The sequence below is a fragment of the Callospermophilus lateralis genome, chromosome 1 (genome assembly GCF_048772815.1).
Source record: "Callospermophilus lateralis isolate mCalLat2 chromosome 1, mCalLat2.hap1, whole genome shotgun sequence".
In the NCBI taxonomy this organism is placed as follows: domain Eukaryota; kingdom Metazoa; phylum Chordata; class Mammalia; order Rodentia; family Sciuridae; genus Callospermophilus; species Callospermophilus lateralis.
This window is the reverse complement of record NC_135305.1, coordinates 51874271-51890774: the sequence shown is the minus strand read 5'-3', so window position 1 is coordinate 51890774 and position 16504 is coordinate 51874271. Positions and strand designations below refer to the sequence as shown.

General features: G+C 36.4%; 1 protein-coding gene across 1 annotated transcript in view; it reads left to right on the top strand.

Moving 5' to 3' along the window:
• Positions 1-15078, top strand: part of Znf800 (zinc finger protein 800) — a 211603-nt gene extending 196525 nt beyond the window's left edge. Inside the window, exon 6 of the mRNA XM_076834297.2 lies at positions 14919-15078. Coding sequence (XP_076690412.1) covers positions 14919-15078 — 160 coding nt within the window. The remainder of the gene's footprint in view (positions 1-14918) is intronic.
• Positions 15079-16504: the final 1426 nt, after the last annotated feature.

Genomic DNA, 16504 nt, shown 5'->3' with positions numbered 1-16504 from the left:
GTTCAATGCTTGATGTCAGAGACCTCTTATTATGTGGGGTGTTCAATGTGTAGTGTCTTATTTATTGAAGATCTTGGGAGATAATCTGTTTAAATTGATATTTCAGGTGATAGCAGCTTCCCCTCAAATTCAAAGCTTAAAAACTATACTGTTGAATGGGGAATTTTCCAAAAGATACACTTTCCTTCTTTATAAACTGAATTAATTCATCCGGAGTCATCAAAAATAGGTTAGATTTGAAATGTATGGAAATGAATAAATACTAATCAATGCATGCATTAGTTCATTGCTAAAGTTAATTGGCCTTTTACATTTCTTTATCTTTCATTTACCCATTTATTCATCCATTTACACTTGAGCAATTATTTTATGCCAAGGTCTATACCAAGTATTTGGGATTTGAAGAAAAATAAGACCTGGCCACTCTTAAGAAGTGTTTAAACTTTTTTCATGACTTTCATCTGATTTATGTAATCAGCTGTCACTATTGTATGCTGATTTTAAGTCTTTTGGTTATAGACCAGGAGTGGGATAGCTGGGTCAAATGTGGTTCCATTCCAAGTTTTCCAAGGACTCTCCATAATGCTTTCCAGATTGGTTGCACCAGTTTGCAGTCCTACCAGGAATGTATGAGTGTGCCTTTCCCTCCACATCCTTGCCAACACTTCCTGTTGCTTGTATTCTTGATAACTACCGTTCTCACTGAAGTCAGATGAAATCTTAGAGTAGTTTTTGATTTGCATTTCTCTAATTACTGGAGATGTTGAACATTCTTTTCATATATTTGTTGATTGATTGTATTTCTTCTGAGAAGTGTCTGTTCAGCTTCTTAGCCCATTTATTGATTGGGTTTTTTTTTTTTTTTTTTGGTGTTAAGTTTTTTGAGTTCTTTATGTATCCTGGAGATTAGCATCTATCTGACGTGGGTGTAGCAAAAATTTGTTCTATTGGATGTTTCCATGTGAATGTTTCTTAGTCACCATATCAAAAACAACATATCTTCCCTTTGTTGCAAATATGCTACCTAGAAATACAAGTTTTTCTTGGCTTCTTCCACCCGTAACATGCATTTCATCATTCTTGTAGTCTGCTGTTTATACTTCTTTAACACGTCTTCAATTTGCTCACTTTTATCCTGAACCTTGCCTGTTTCTTAGTTTAATTCTTCATCTCATACCTTCATTAGCACTAAGGTAATGGCTAACTGATCTTTCTTCCACTTGGCTCCTTCTTGCTCCATTATGCCATACTAAAGCCAGAATGATTTTTCTTTTCTTTTTCTTTTTTAAAAGAGAGAGCGAGAGAGATAGAGAGAATTTTTAATATTTATTTTTTAGTTTTCGGCAGACACAACATCTTTATTTGTATGTGGTGCTGAGGATCGAACCCGGGACGCACGCATGCCAGGCGAGCGCACTACCACTTTAGCCACATCCCCAGCCCCAGAGTGATTTTTCTAAAGTGCAAAATCTTGAGCTGTGCTCTTTGTACAAGGCTTTGTTGGCTCAGCTTGAAATATCCCTTGTATCACTCACCCTTGCTCTCTCAGCACTCATTTCTTCCCTGTCTCCAAGGCAGGAGTAGAAGTCCCTTCAGTGTACTCATCTCACTCTCTACCTATTCCTTTAGGGAAATTACTGCCAGATACACAGATAATTTGTCATTTCCCTAAATAGACTGAAAAGGACCTTTGAAGTAGGGCTGTTTGCATCCTTAGTGCCCAGTACAGTATCTGGTATGTGGGTATGTGCCCTGTAGGACTTGTGGAGGGAATGAGTTTTGGATGGATAATATCAGTTAAGTGACCTGCAAAACTCCTCCAGAAGAATGTGAAAATCTTTATTTTTGACTATTATTGAGATAAGTATTATTAGTTTGTCTTTATTCCTAACTTAATTTAGTCTCTAAAAACACACTTGCATACTTAGATTACATGCCAATAGTGATAATCTGTGAAGCTGATAAGTAGTTTTTCATATTTTAGTTCACATGTTTTTGACTTTGTTATTGATTGAATTAAGTATTTGAATTGCTATTAGCATGAATAAAGTTGCCCTCTTGGATGACTCTTGTAATAAAAAAATCACAAGTTTATGATAGTAGTTCCTTGTGATTTTAATGTATTGTCTTTCAACATAGAACAATTTGGGTCTTTTGGAGAAGGGCATACTTCTAGGTTAACCTCAATTTTTCTATAGAGATTGATTATTGGATCTCCTGTGAAGAACTTTATGTAAACACATTAAGTAATATTTGTCTTCTTTTATTAAATAGAGTGCCTGAATATTTTGAATACATAAAATCTTACTTTCAATGTTTGGTATTTAAAAGAGTTCTATATATTGGTAAAGCCAAAACTTTTTGGGTTACACTAGTGGTTGTTTAATCAGAATATGAATTCAAATTGCATATAAAAATTGCAAACATAAATATTTGGATTTCCTTTACATCTATCAGATTGCAATATCTGGTTATAGGGACTGAGCTTGTATATATACAGATTGTGTATAGTTCATATATACTTAAGGTTGAGACCAGAAGAGTTTCAGATATTTTTCAAATTTTGGAATATTTGCATATATATAATGAGATATCTTGGGTAGGGACCCAAGTCTGATCATGAAATTCATTTATGTTTCATATATACCTTATATCCATAGCCTGAAGGTAATTTTATATAATATTTTAGTGTTCCTGCTTTTGACTGTGATCTGTCACATGATGTCAAGTATGGAATTTTCCACTTGTGACATCATGTCAACACTCAAAAAGATTACAATCTTGAAGCATTTCTGATTTTGAATTTTGGATTAGGGATGCTTGACCTATATTTTATACCAGCTAGCTGATTTGATGGTGTGACCAGAACTACTTGACTATAAATTAAAGAATCTCAAATCTTAACATATATAAAGATTTGAATCTTATTAAAATACATATTCTTTCTGGGGTGGGACCTGAGGTTTTTCCAGTTCAAATAGACTTTTCAAGGGATGTCCATGCCTCTGGCGTATGACCCACACTTTGAACTATAAACCTATACAAAATACCCGTATATTTTTAAAGATTTTTTTTAAGTATGATATACCTATTCCTAGTCACAAGATATGAGTTTCTTGGGCTTCAGAACCAGTTTAAAATACTTGTTTTAGATATTATCTTTCAGTAAGGTTTTAATACACAAAGGCTGAACCTTTGTCCTTCTTTTTTTCCTTGGTATCAGTTGTATAATAAATGTGAATCTGAAAGTTATTTCTCATTTCTGACCCTCCTTACAGTGATGCTTTTAAGTCAAATAAAGACAAGTATAGATAGAGCAGGTTGTCTGTTCAGGGACCAGTTGCCTTAAGAATAAAACTTGACCCTCTGAAGATGACATGCATTTTATTCTCAGTATGATATTGTTGGGGTAGGTGTGTTTATTGGTCTTCTGGTACTGATAGTTTTGGTTTTTGAAAATTTTCTTTAAATTTCTTTTAAAAATTTAAGAATGTTTTGCTTGTAGGTCCGCTTCATATAACTTTTAATTTCATATGCTCAGTATAGCACAAACCTTACTGGGGTTGGAAGGAAGCTGAAGGGATCTGAGACTATGATGAGTTGCTGCTATGACTACAGTTGTTTTGGGGCTGTGGAGTTGAGGTAGTAAGATTTGTTTACCTTGTTTTGATGAATAGGTGGTGCCCTAGGTATGCAGGTCAGCAGGTATTTACTAGGTTGAATTAACCCAGATTCCTTGTTAGCTCTTGAGTGATGCAAGCCTTTGTATCACTTGTTAATTAAAGAGTTTATTACTTGTAAAGCTAGTTGTGTTTGAAATGAGGTATTAATTTACCTTTTAAAGACTGAAGATTTCAACTTAAACTTTATTGAAAAGATGATGAAATAAATTGCTTAAAATATCATCAGGGGATACATTAGTACCAATCAGCAAATTAAAACTTTTTTTCCCATAGAGCTTGTTCAGGTATCAAAGATCAAAGCATTGCATGAGATTCTTCAGATTCCAACTCTCAAACTTGCTTCATTTGTTCTATAGGCACACTGTACTCCAATGTTGTGGCAGGTGGAGTCAGACTCTTGCCTGGGGTTTCTAAACTCTTTTTGAGTTTTGAAAGAGTTAGGCAAAAAAATTTATGGTTGGTACAGAGACCTGAAACTGCATTTCAAATTGAGGGAAAGGATATGAGACAAAGCAGTGGCCAATTTTAAAAAGACCTTATGAACCAAGTAAGTAGGTTGAACTAAATTTTCAAAATTAGGAGTAGCTGTTGAAAGGACAGGGATATCTCATGACATCAAGGAGAGTGAAGAATTGTGGTAAGGAAATCACTTAGGAACCAGTGTCAAAATTCTAAATTACAGAGTGATGGGGCTTGAATTAAGATAATGGCAGTGAGACTATAGAGGAGGGTACAGATGGAATAGTTATTTCAGAAGTAGAATTTTTCAGACAGCGGAAATGAAGACATTTGTATGGTTTCCAGTTTTCATCATTTCAAGATAGGGAATACAGGAGGTGGAACAAGCACTTTTCTAAGGAAGATCTTGGAAATTTTAGACATGTTGGTTTAAGGTGCTTGTGGGACATCTAAGTAGAAATGCTTGATAGGGGCAGGATATGCAGGTTAGCTGCAAGGAAAGAAAGCCCAGGGACTTGAGATTACCAGGAAGAATAAATAGGATCAGTTTTATCTACTACTCCTTACATCCTTTTGGCTTGTTAGTTAATTTAGCATTACCTACATTCTGTATATTTCAGTTTTTCACTTTAGAAGTGGTGTTTGGCTAGCACCAGTTCTCTCATCTCGATCCCCCAACCCTTGTATAAAAATATGTAACATGACTTGTATTTGATATTACTTTAAGGAGTGTAATTGTAATATTAGGAAATGTGATTTGATTTGTGTGTTGTATTCAGAGGGCTTTTGAGATAAAATCACTGAGGCCTATTTAAAAGATTATTTTTTTAAAAAAGGAAGTATTTTTTAAAATAAAACAATTTATTAGTGTTTTTGGCCTAGACAATATTTGAATCTCATAGCTTTGATTTGTTCAGGTCGCATGATGATTTAATTTCTGTGACTCTTGCCAAGGCAGGAACTGTGTATGTGTCTGTTCCAGTTTAGGCGTCAAAACCAGAGAGAGCCATCTGAGTGATAAGATCTAACAGAAACAGACGTGGTCCATGTGATAAATTTAAGTGATTTAGTCTCCATAGGTAGAATCTAAGGGGAAAAGAGATGCTGTTAAAAGTTAAACAGGTGACTTGAAATGTATTAATTTTACTTGCAAAGGTGCACTTTTGGGGCTGGTGAATACTTAATATCACAAATAAAGGTAGGTCTTGCATTGTCATATATCCTCTGGCCCTCACTGGTTCTCCCCTCTTCATCTCCTTTCTGAAGGAAGAACCTACCAATAAAACTTTTCTTGATTTTACCATGTAGACAGCCAATAGAGTTCAAATGGAAATTTTTGTTCCTTGAGGCATAAATGAAGCAGCTTGTTTATTCCCCAGGCTGGTAGTCTTTAGGAGGGTGTGCAGAATGACTTTTTAAGAGTTAGCCCTGCTTATGATTGAGACTTCTGATTTAATGCAGAGGGTAATAAGTCTGTATGCCATTTAAATTTTTAAATTGTGCCAATAGAAAGAATAGGTAACTATTATAAACATCTATTCTTTTTTCCACCTTTTCTTGGTGAATTATAGCTGTACATAATTCATTGTTATAAATCATACATGCACATAATACAACACTGTAATTCAGCCAATATCATTCCCCAGTCTTTACCCTTGCCCTCCTCTCCTTCCTCCCTCTGGTTGACCAGCTTTTCAGATTAACTAAATATCTTTCAATAAAGGAAAGAATTCAGTAGAGTAAATTTAATGGGTGAGTTATGATCCCTAAAAACTGGAGTTAGTGATAGAAATGCTGAGACATTAGAGAAGGATAGCTATAGTAAAACAATTATTTTGTTATTCCTTTGCAATCCATATATAATAAATGGAAAAGCTCCCTCAGCAAATTCCCATTGTAATGTTTGAAAATGGTTACTCTTTCTCATGTTGAACTTTAATCAATAGGTAACAGCCTAAAAGCCTAATATTCCCACCTATAACCCAAGGCACATTGCCGTAGCATAGAACCGCACTTTTACTCATGTCTGTTTCAAGTCTTTTTAATTAATTTGTTTAAACACTCGATTTTTCCCTCCAACAAGTCTCTACATAGCAATTCTCACCTTAGTAAATTCCTAATAGATTATTGATAAAGGTAATTTTGATGTTTCAAATATTGTAACAAAAATGAACAGTGAATAGAATTTTGGAATCTTTGCTTTCTGCATTCGTTAAATAGCCTTTATATTTGTTTTTCTTTCTTGTTCTATGCTGATATTTTACAGGTAAATTTTGTTTATAAATTTCTTACAAAGCTTATCAGTATGTTACCAATAACAGCAATAACAACACACACATATTCTTTATCCATTTATGGTGTGTATTTTGTGGAAAGTTAAATAGTTATAACATTATTTCTTTAGGTTTGCAAGATCACTGGGCAGTAGGACAATTTTTTGTTTTGTTTTAATTGACTTTTTTTCATGAAGTAAAAGTCACAGTACTCTATGTCATCAACCAGGCCCAATCCATAATCTTAATGGGAAAGTAAAACTGGCACCTCTTGATTTCCTGGTTTTGTGTTTTTTGGGTGGAACCGACTCCTGAGTATGAAGATTGTGATAGGAAATAATATTAATACCTGCAAGAAAATACGGGAAGAGGTTGCTAAACATCCTGTGTAATTTTCTCATGTCTTGGGGCCCTGCCCTACTAAAAAATTGAGTTTAGATGCATGCTAATCTTGGATTTAAGCCTAATCAGTCAATTTTGATATATTACTAGCATGAATCATTCCTGTATAGTGTTCTATAAAGAAAATTTGGCAGCCCAATGTTTGAAAAATAATTTCTAACATTTTTGCTAGGTTACTGACTTAGAACCAAACGATGACTAAAGGTAATCATATTACTACTGACTACTACCATCGCTGCTGCCATCTAATAGAACTGCTTTCTCATGCTGATTTTTTTCACTTTGTCCTTGCTGTCCCCATAATTTTTTTTTAAAAGAGAGAAAAGAGGGAGAGGAAGAGGGAGAGGGAGCGGGAGAGAGAGAGAGAGAGAGAGAGAGAGAGAGAGAGAGAGAGAGAGAGAGAGAACTTTTTAACATTTATTTTTCAGTTTTCGGTGGACACAACATCTTTATTCTATTTTTATGTGGTACTGAGGATTGAACCCAGCGCCCCGCATACTGCTTGAGCCACATTCCCAGCCCCACCACCATAACTTTTTATCACAGACTTAAAAGTCCTATTCTTCTGTAAATCTGTTCTTGACATTTCTAATTTGTGGAGACCTCTTCCTTTAATTAATGCACATCATCTACTTTATTATTTTTCATTTTCATCCTTTGTGCTATTATTGAATTATTCTTAATTACATTATCTATATGATTATAGACTCTAAGCCCTTGGAAACCCAACACTAGCAGTTTTACCCCACAGTATGAATGATATTAGGGTTATGAATGAATGGACCACTAGACCTATCCCCATTTTCCTTGTCCTGTAAGGTGTTACAGTTTCTTCTCAGTGTCTTCTTTCTGTGCTATTTTTCCTGGTCTAAGCCATCTATTGTTCTACTTTGGGCTACCTCTGATTCTCTTAGAATCTTCTGTTTAGGAATATTACAGATGTTTTGGGGAGTATTCTTGGACTAATTTTATAGGGGTAATTTATCAGCTTTCCCATCAGGATCTCCCTCATAAATCCTACATATTATACTCACTTTTAATATTGATTCATTTATTAGAATGTTTGGAGAGTGTATATTCTAGAAGCAATAGGTTGGATATGTAAAAATCAAGGAATCACTTAACCAGATTTTTACTTCTGATACAGAATAAAAAGGAAGAAGAAAAACATTGTCAAGTTCACAAACATGAATTTTCTTTCCCAACTCTTTTGCTTACTATGCCATTTTTTTTATAGTTGGATAGGAATGGAGCAGGCAGAAGTACAAATAATTATAATATCTTGTTATGTAAGTCACTGCAAAGTAAGGCTTATACTTATTTTATTTTGCCACCTGGCATTTTGTATATTCTTTCTTTTGAGCCATAATTCTGTTGATGTGTACATGGAAAATCTAGAGATGTAGTATAACTTAATTTTAAATGGAAAAAATAGAGGTAAGTGCTTGCACAAGGTCACACTAATAGTTAAATGAAGAAGTCAGAGAATCCAGCTAGGTAATAATATGTACATACAAAAAAAAAAGACAAAAAATAAATAAGAGGTGTACTGTGGAAGGTAAGTTTGCTCCTATCCCATCTCTCAGTTCTCCCATTCCTCTCCCACTGGAGGCAAGCAGTTACCAGTTTCTAGGACTTTCAAGAACTGCTTTATGTCTGTAAACCCATATAAATATCTACATTCTCCTTCACATAAGTGGTAGCACATTGTATACATTTATCTACACCTTGCTTTTTCACTTAATAATATATCTGAATATTGTAGAATGCAGGCATTCTTATTTCTTGATCCATGAACTTTCCATTTTAGTGTACTACATATTATTTGGATAAGTGGTTTTTGCTAACATGAACAGACTGTTAAATAATTCTTTATTACCGGCATATCGGTTGAGTTCCTTGTGTTTAACATAAGTATTATTTCACATTTCTTTTAGACAGATAATGGTCATTGATTTGTTTTATGATAAATCACACTGAAGTCAACAAATAATGAGGTTTATATAGTAGCTATTTCTGCTAGTTACTAAATATAGCTAATTGGGATGTTTATTTTTCAGTTTAAAAAAGAAATGCAGAGATGTAGTTTTTAGGAAAATCATTTACATTGAGATTTGTATAAAAGTCTTTATGTGGACAAATGGTATGCATAACACAGTTTATCTTAGGGCCAATGAGAAACATTGTTATAAATATCAATCACAAATGTTTATTTTCTAAATTTTTAAATCTACAACCTCATATGAAAAATGATAAAGATAATTTTTCATTTGTTTCTAAAATAAGTTTGTAATGATATAATCTTGATATAATTCATGATTATCTTTATAAAATACACTCTTAATTTTGATCATTCTTGTTTTGTTTTGGTCAGTTTATTACTGCAATTATTGCTTTATTTTTCAGAGGTTAATGCAGCTTGTTATACCTAGTTGATTTTTAGATCTTTGGGACCATCACAAAAGATGAATCCTAAATAAATGTGTCCCATGCCAAATGTCCATGATAGGATTCACAGAGCTTAAGTACTTAACACTTTAATTTTACTTTAGATAATTAGTTTGTAGTCCTGTATTCTTCCTAAAGATTACAGTACTTCTCTGTGTTATTTATGGTATTTATATTACTGGATAATTCTGTGTGAAAATACTGTAGTGTTTATTACAATTTCATCCACTGGTTGGGAAAAAAAGTTAATCAGACTAAAAGTATATTGTCACACCACCATCACAATAGTTAAAATTTAGTAGTAGAACAAATATGATTATGTCCTGGAAATTTATAGCATTAGTGTTATCCTCAAATTTATAGCATTTAGGACATATGGTCCTAATGTTCTTATTGCATTCTGACTTTGGAATTCTTGGTGCAAGATAGTGAATTAAAGTCTTGTCAAGAATTGTGATAAGTCATGTTCGAACTCTGCTGTATTCATAGATCTCTTCTTTATGGGGATAACATAAAAAAACAAAAACTGACAAAATATCCTATACAGAAACAATCCTTGAGTAAGAATGTGTTGCATATATTTGAGGACATCTGAAATGTTTTGATATTTATATTTATTCTTTGATGAAAGTTTATATGTCTTAAGTTCTATTTTAATTTTTCCTTTTGCTTAGGTAGCTAGTTTATAAAAATGTTTTTAGTTGTAGATAGACACAATATCTTCAATTATTTATGTGTGGTGCTGAGGATCAAACTCAGTGCCTCACACATGCGAGGCAAGTGCTCTACCCCAGCCGGCTAATTTTTTTTAATGAGCAAAACAAATACTTCTTGGTGCTATTTTTAAAATGAATACTTTCAGCCTTCTCCACTGTAAAAACTAAACTCTAAATTTACCACAGTGGTGCTCTGGAGCATAAAAAACACTATATTTTGTCTTTTCCATCATTTTCATTTCTAAAGAAATGACTTTCATTTTTATATGTGCATGGTGAATGCATGTGTAAAATCATATGGAATGGTAATTCAAAGAAATTGAATAATAGGATAGAGCAGGCTAGCCTACCAGACCAGCCTCATAGATAACTTTGACATGGCCACTATTTTCTAAGGATGTCTCTGATTATTGGTTCATCTAGAGGTGACTGGGTGCCAAAGGACCATGTCACTTACCTCATAAATACTGATGAATAAATTCCACCATGCCAGTTCTTTAATTTGCAATGAGAAGTTTCAGGAACAATAGCTTCTCATGTTTGTGGGTCATTTTTTCCCAATAGGCAAATCTACAGAAAAATATATCTGGAAGATTGCATGATGAGCATTGAATCAGATCTCAATGTGATACATCCCTCTTCCTATAGAAATACAATTGCCACTTGGACCGTATGTTAAATTTTCAGAGCATTCTTTCTACTAGATCAGGCTGCAAGATAACTCACCATCTTTTGCTTTCCTGATTTCTAATGGAGGTGTAACTTATTGTCTTTAACACATTTTTTTCAGAGTTTTTAACAAAATTGATTTTATTTATAAGATAGGTCTACTGTATGTAAAACATTTAGCCCAATGCCTAACATACAGCTAATAGATTATAACTCTTATTAATTAAGTATAACTGGTACTGAGTCTACCTCACATTGTTACTTGTAAAGTCAAAGACAGTCTTTTGGACCATATCTGTAGACATACATCCATCTTACCTTTTACATTTTGAATTATTTTTATGCTTTTAATTTTTATTTTTGTTTACTTTCTTAATTCATTTATCCTCAATGTTGAATCTATGAGCTAATTGGGACCATATTTTTTGGCTCTGCATGATTTGAGGTCTATTTTATTTTATTTTTTGGTCCTCATTTACACTATTTTCCATTTCCCATAGTTCTTCCATCTGCAGTGTGTCTGTTGTAGGATATGATCTTGAAGTTACTGCTTGCCTCCAGAAACATTTGATTTTGTATCTTATTTGAGTAGATGATGTTAGTTGTGAGTTTTTCTGTCTCACTGTTTACCTTCTTTACAGGCTCTGCTGAAATTCTCAGGGTGGAAAGTTAGTTTGAGAATGGTAGCAGCATCTTAGAAAGTTTGCCATGGCATTGGAAGGTAATGATTGAAATTCCACAGGTGGAGGTAGTACAGTAACTGCAGATCTGATAAGTACATTATTGACAAAACTTTTTCCGTGGAAATGATTCAGTCTAGTCATCTTGGCAACAATAGACAGTTAGCCTTCTCTCCATCCACCTGGAGAATGAACTATCCTTTTAAGAGCAGCAAAATAGATTTGGGAAAACAGTGGACAAATTGACATCAGCTCTTTCTGTTGTTTGTGAAAATAAGATCATGGGGCATTTTTAAAGCTAGTGGTCTCAGAAACCATACTTTGAGCAAAGTCCAAGAACCATTATAAGCATTCAGAAGAGGGATAGATTATTTCAGACTGCAGTAATTAGGGAAAATTAAAGAGACTGGCTTTGGTCTTGGTCTTGAGAGATGGACAACATTTGAATATATAAGAAAGGGAGAAAACATTTTTTAATGGGTGAAATGCCAAGAATGAAAGCATACAAATGAGAAATAGCATATGTCAGGGGAATGGAGGATCAAATAATTTATCCCAAAAGTTCTTAAACGTGTTCCCTGAAAGAAAATTGAGTTAGGGCTCTTCATAACTTACCAGATGCCTCTTAGTACATAAAGCTTCATGTTTCTATGTGCTTTCTGATGTTATAAAATCTATTTTTGAATACTTTTTGGAAGCTGAAGACTGTCAAAATTTCAAAGTACTCTCTCATTCTTGCTCTTACTGAAAATATTCATGTCGGGGGTGATATTAGCACTCAGGGCAGATGGAACACCTGGAATGTCAGGTACACAGCATGGCTTTGCTGCTTGAAGAGGAACGGCCTGAGCATGTCATTGGGCCTCATTACTTTTTGTATCAGCAGATGTCACCATCCTTCCAAGAGGTATTGCCAGGAAATTGGAATAGAATATGATGTTTTCCTCTACTAGTCAGAAATTTGCTGATTTTCCAGAAGTCTTATTTGAACTTGAAGGCTGAGTTGATAAGTTGAAATTTTTGAAGGAATTTGGTGTTCCATTATACAGGCTACTTTAATCTGGCAAAGGATTATATGGAATTCTGCTTTAGTTCATAGAACTAGATTACAGATTTACCTTTGTGAATTAAGGATTTCAATGTTTGTTGCCTTGGGGAGAAAAGTTACAATTGATTATCAAAGATGAAGTAAGTGTTCCCTCTGTCAAAGGTTATGTATATCACAGTTTTATCTCATTTTAGCTATATCATTGAGATTTGCTACTGAGATGTTATAATTTTTAAAAATTATGTACTTTTTCCAAGAGGTAATTTTTCTTTCATAAAAAATAACTGTGTAAGGGAGGATTATGCCCAGCATAATTCCTTGTAAGTTTTGCTTTTTATATATTGGTTATGTTCAAGAAATTAGTTTCCAGAGCATTTCTGTACATGAATTTGAAGGATAAAGGCCACATTTTAGTCAGAATCTCAGGCTGGTCCTTGGTTCCCCTCAAAGCTTAACTAACAACAATTGATTTAGCTAGTGTGGAGTCAGTGGGATGCTCTGGGTGAATTTGAGCAAAGGAATGACAGGAAATGAGAAAATTCATCTGTATGGGAAGAAAAGCTTTGGTAGAATCACAGGGTGATATGGGGATTCAGGTTAGCTCCCAGGTGTGAGTCACCCTAATGATCTGAAAATAATATTCTAGGTAGTGCTTCTCAAAGGTAGGAACCTTGTGTTATCTTTTTTGTTCTTAGTGTTTGAGCTTAGTGTCAAAACAAGACAGGCATTCCAAAAATGTTGAATTAAGTTGGAATCACTATATGATCATGAAAACAGAACTGTAGTACTGCTAATAAATGCTTCTTGGTTTCATCTATATTTAATCCTGTTTTAAAGTCATTTAGTGAATAGTAAGGTTTTTGAGAGATAAGAGTTATAACAAACTCTTACAACCTTCATTTTTCCAGGAATAATTAATACAAACTATTGGCCTCTTAGGATTATTCTCTTTGTAAATTTTGTTTCTGATAATTTTTATTAAAGTATTCCTCCAGACATGATAATTTTATCCAGTACATTTAGAGGGAAAGAAATTTGCAGGTCTTCATGATTAATTAGTTGATCATCTAATTCCCTTGGTTTAATAACTTAAAATTTAAATTCATTATGATTGAAAGAGGAGATTATTAAGTTCAGGCCCAAGTTCATTGTAACATTTTACTATTGCTTCCATTGAATTCTTTCAAATAGAGTAAAGAGAAAATTATTGAATTACTATAAAACATTGGTATTATCTAAAACACGTTCCAAAATATAGTAAAATTTTCTGTTTTTAGTAAACTGTTTTCCCAAGTCTGTGGAAATTACAAATCAAATTACATCTTTCAAAAGTCCAGAAACATTGTTTTTTTTTTTTAACAGAAAAATAAAGTAGAAAGTAATAGAGACTATAATAGAGTAAAAGTATGGCTTCATAAAAGATACTGGTTTAATTGTGTTAACTATTAAGGGATAAACTACTCTGTAATGTTGATTAGGAACTTTTGAGGAAGGAACATGACTATGGTGGGTTTTTCTTTTTTCTTTTGGTACTGAGGATTGAATCCAGGGGTGCTTTACCACTGAGGCACTTCCCCGGCCCTTTTTTATCATGAGACAGGGTCTGGCTAAATTGCTTAGGGCCTCCCTAAGTTGCTAAGACTGTCTGGAACTGATCCTCCCTCCTGTCCCTGTCTTAGCCTCCGGAGTCGCTGGGATTACTGGGGTGTGCTACCATGCCCTGTGGACCATCCATTCTTGAAAATCTTTTACTGTCCACTATTTCCGTATACAACATAAAAATACTATTTTCACAAATTTTAATTGGGATAAATTCAATGGGTATATAAGAATGGAGAAAAATTCCTTATTTAGTATATAGATAAAATGAACCTATTGTATAAAATTTGGGAGACATAAATTAGAAGATCGCCTGCGTCCTGGAGATGACTGTTTTAACATTTTGGTTTGTTTTTCTCTATTGTTTTATACATGTGGGTTGCATGTATAAACACATAAGTGCACACATCCACACACAACAGAGGGAGATGAAACGTTTTCCCCTCACGTTTAGTATGTTTCCCCCATTCATTGGGCATTATTTCACAGCATTACTTTAACAGCAGGTTAGTATCCACTCTATGAAGAAACTAAGGTCTTTTAGTTGGCTGAACACTTTGCATTTTTTGATCCCGTACTCTCGGTTTCGCCTTCCTTCTGCTCTTGCAGCGATGCTCTGGGCGCCTCGTTTGAACTCGTGCGCGCTCCCCGTTGACTCCGCAGGGGACGCTCGCACGGGACTTCCTGGGCCGAGGGCACAACTCTAGGGGTCCGGATGAGTCCTTACACTCGGTGGGAGTGTCGTGGGAGACCCCGGGGTGCCGCCCTCCACCGCTCCGTCACGTGGGCACACCTGAGGGCGACGGCTGCACCTCACCGCCAGCCAGGGTTTCCGCTCCCACTGAGCTGCGAGGCGCGGGCGGTTTCCTCCGAGTTTCTAACCGGCGTGTCTTTGTCTTTCCTCCCTGGGGTCCGCTGCTGCCCGTTCCCGCCGGCCGAAGCCTGGCGAAGCCGTCGCCCCGCAGCGCCACAGCCCTGCGCCCGCCTGCGGGCGCCGTCACCACGCGCCAGGCCGCCGCCAGCTGCCGAGCCAAGCTCCGCGGCGGCGCCGCCCGGGAGCGCCAGCACGCGCGCGGCCTCGGCAGGCCCTCCGCCCCCTGAGCGCCGCCGACCTGCCGACGCCGCCCAGCGCAGCCGCCAGCCAGCCCGCGATCCCCAGCCTGCCTCGGACCTCGCGTCACCCCTCGCCCCGCCGGGTCTACCCCAGAGTCCTTTGCCCCAGCTCCTCAGGACCACGTGCCTTAGGGCCGGGCCAGGAGGGGCGGCCCCGGTGCTAGTCATCACCTTACTCCTTCCCGCTTGCCTGCCAGAATCCAGCTCCTCGGAGAATCTCGTCACCGCACATTCCTTTTCCTTTCTGCTGGTAATTTATGTACTTCCTATTCATAGTGTCTTTCGTTAGTAGTTCTGCAAGGTCATCCCCCCCACCCCACTTCAGTCTTCTCCACCTCAAGCCCTTTCATCAGCCAACCATCCCCCGCTCCTGCTGCAGTCCTCTAGAAGATTGTTTTAATAACGTTCTAAATCCCCAGCGACTGTGGGGTGTTTGACACAATTTGAACTCTAGCTTTCAGTCCTCCCCGCCACCTTCCTGTAACTTCATCATGCTTCTTCAGAAACAGCCCTTGCCCCCATGATTCTAACTTTGTCATCGTTAGAAACTACATCTTCCTTAGAATTTTGTCTGTGGAGACCAAGGGAATGCACCTTTCAGGTCTCTTGCCCCAGGTAGCTTTCTTGATTGGTGGCTTCCCCTGCCTGTTCAGGGGATCCACCAGGGTTGCCATTGGAGGTGGTGCTTCTCCTGTGCTATTCCCTGTTATAGCATAATTAGAACGTTGGTCATGGCCCATTCATGTGAGATGCAGGACTCTTCTAATGAGCAGTTTTGGCTTGGGTACATCTCAACACCTGACTGGAACTTTCTTAGAACTGTGCTGCATGCAGTCTGAGGCTCTTCCTGCCCAATCCCCCTCTCTCCTTTCATAGATGGCTCAGACTGCCTTTTGGTATGAGCCTTTCTTCCCCTCACCCTCCTGCTTCTTTCCCTTTATCCTTCACAGGGTAACCCCTTAATAGAACTTTTGCACCTTGAACCCTGTTGTGGTGTCTGCTTCTATGACCTGTACTAACACATTGTCAGACATTCCACTCTGATCACCTATTTCCTATCCTGGATTCTTTGCTCACTGATAGCTAGTTCATTAACCTCATACGTTCCATTATTAATCAGACCTTGCCTTAGATGCATGTCCTTGTCTGGCCTAGATTCCATGGCCCATCATCATAACCACTTTCCTTGAAATGCAGTGAGTGGTCTCAGCACTGTTGAACCTCAGTTTCCTCCAAGTTTTTTTCCCCCGGACAAAATCCCAACCCCAGATGAACCTTACCATCTGCTTTGCCTGGACCTGACTAGGACGACTCAGCACTTTTTTTTTTTTTTTAAGAAAATCACAAAACTCAGTGAACTAGTTTTATTTTCAATCCATTTTCTCAAACCTCAAATTGGTAGTGTTGTTCCTAA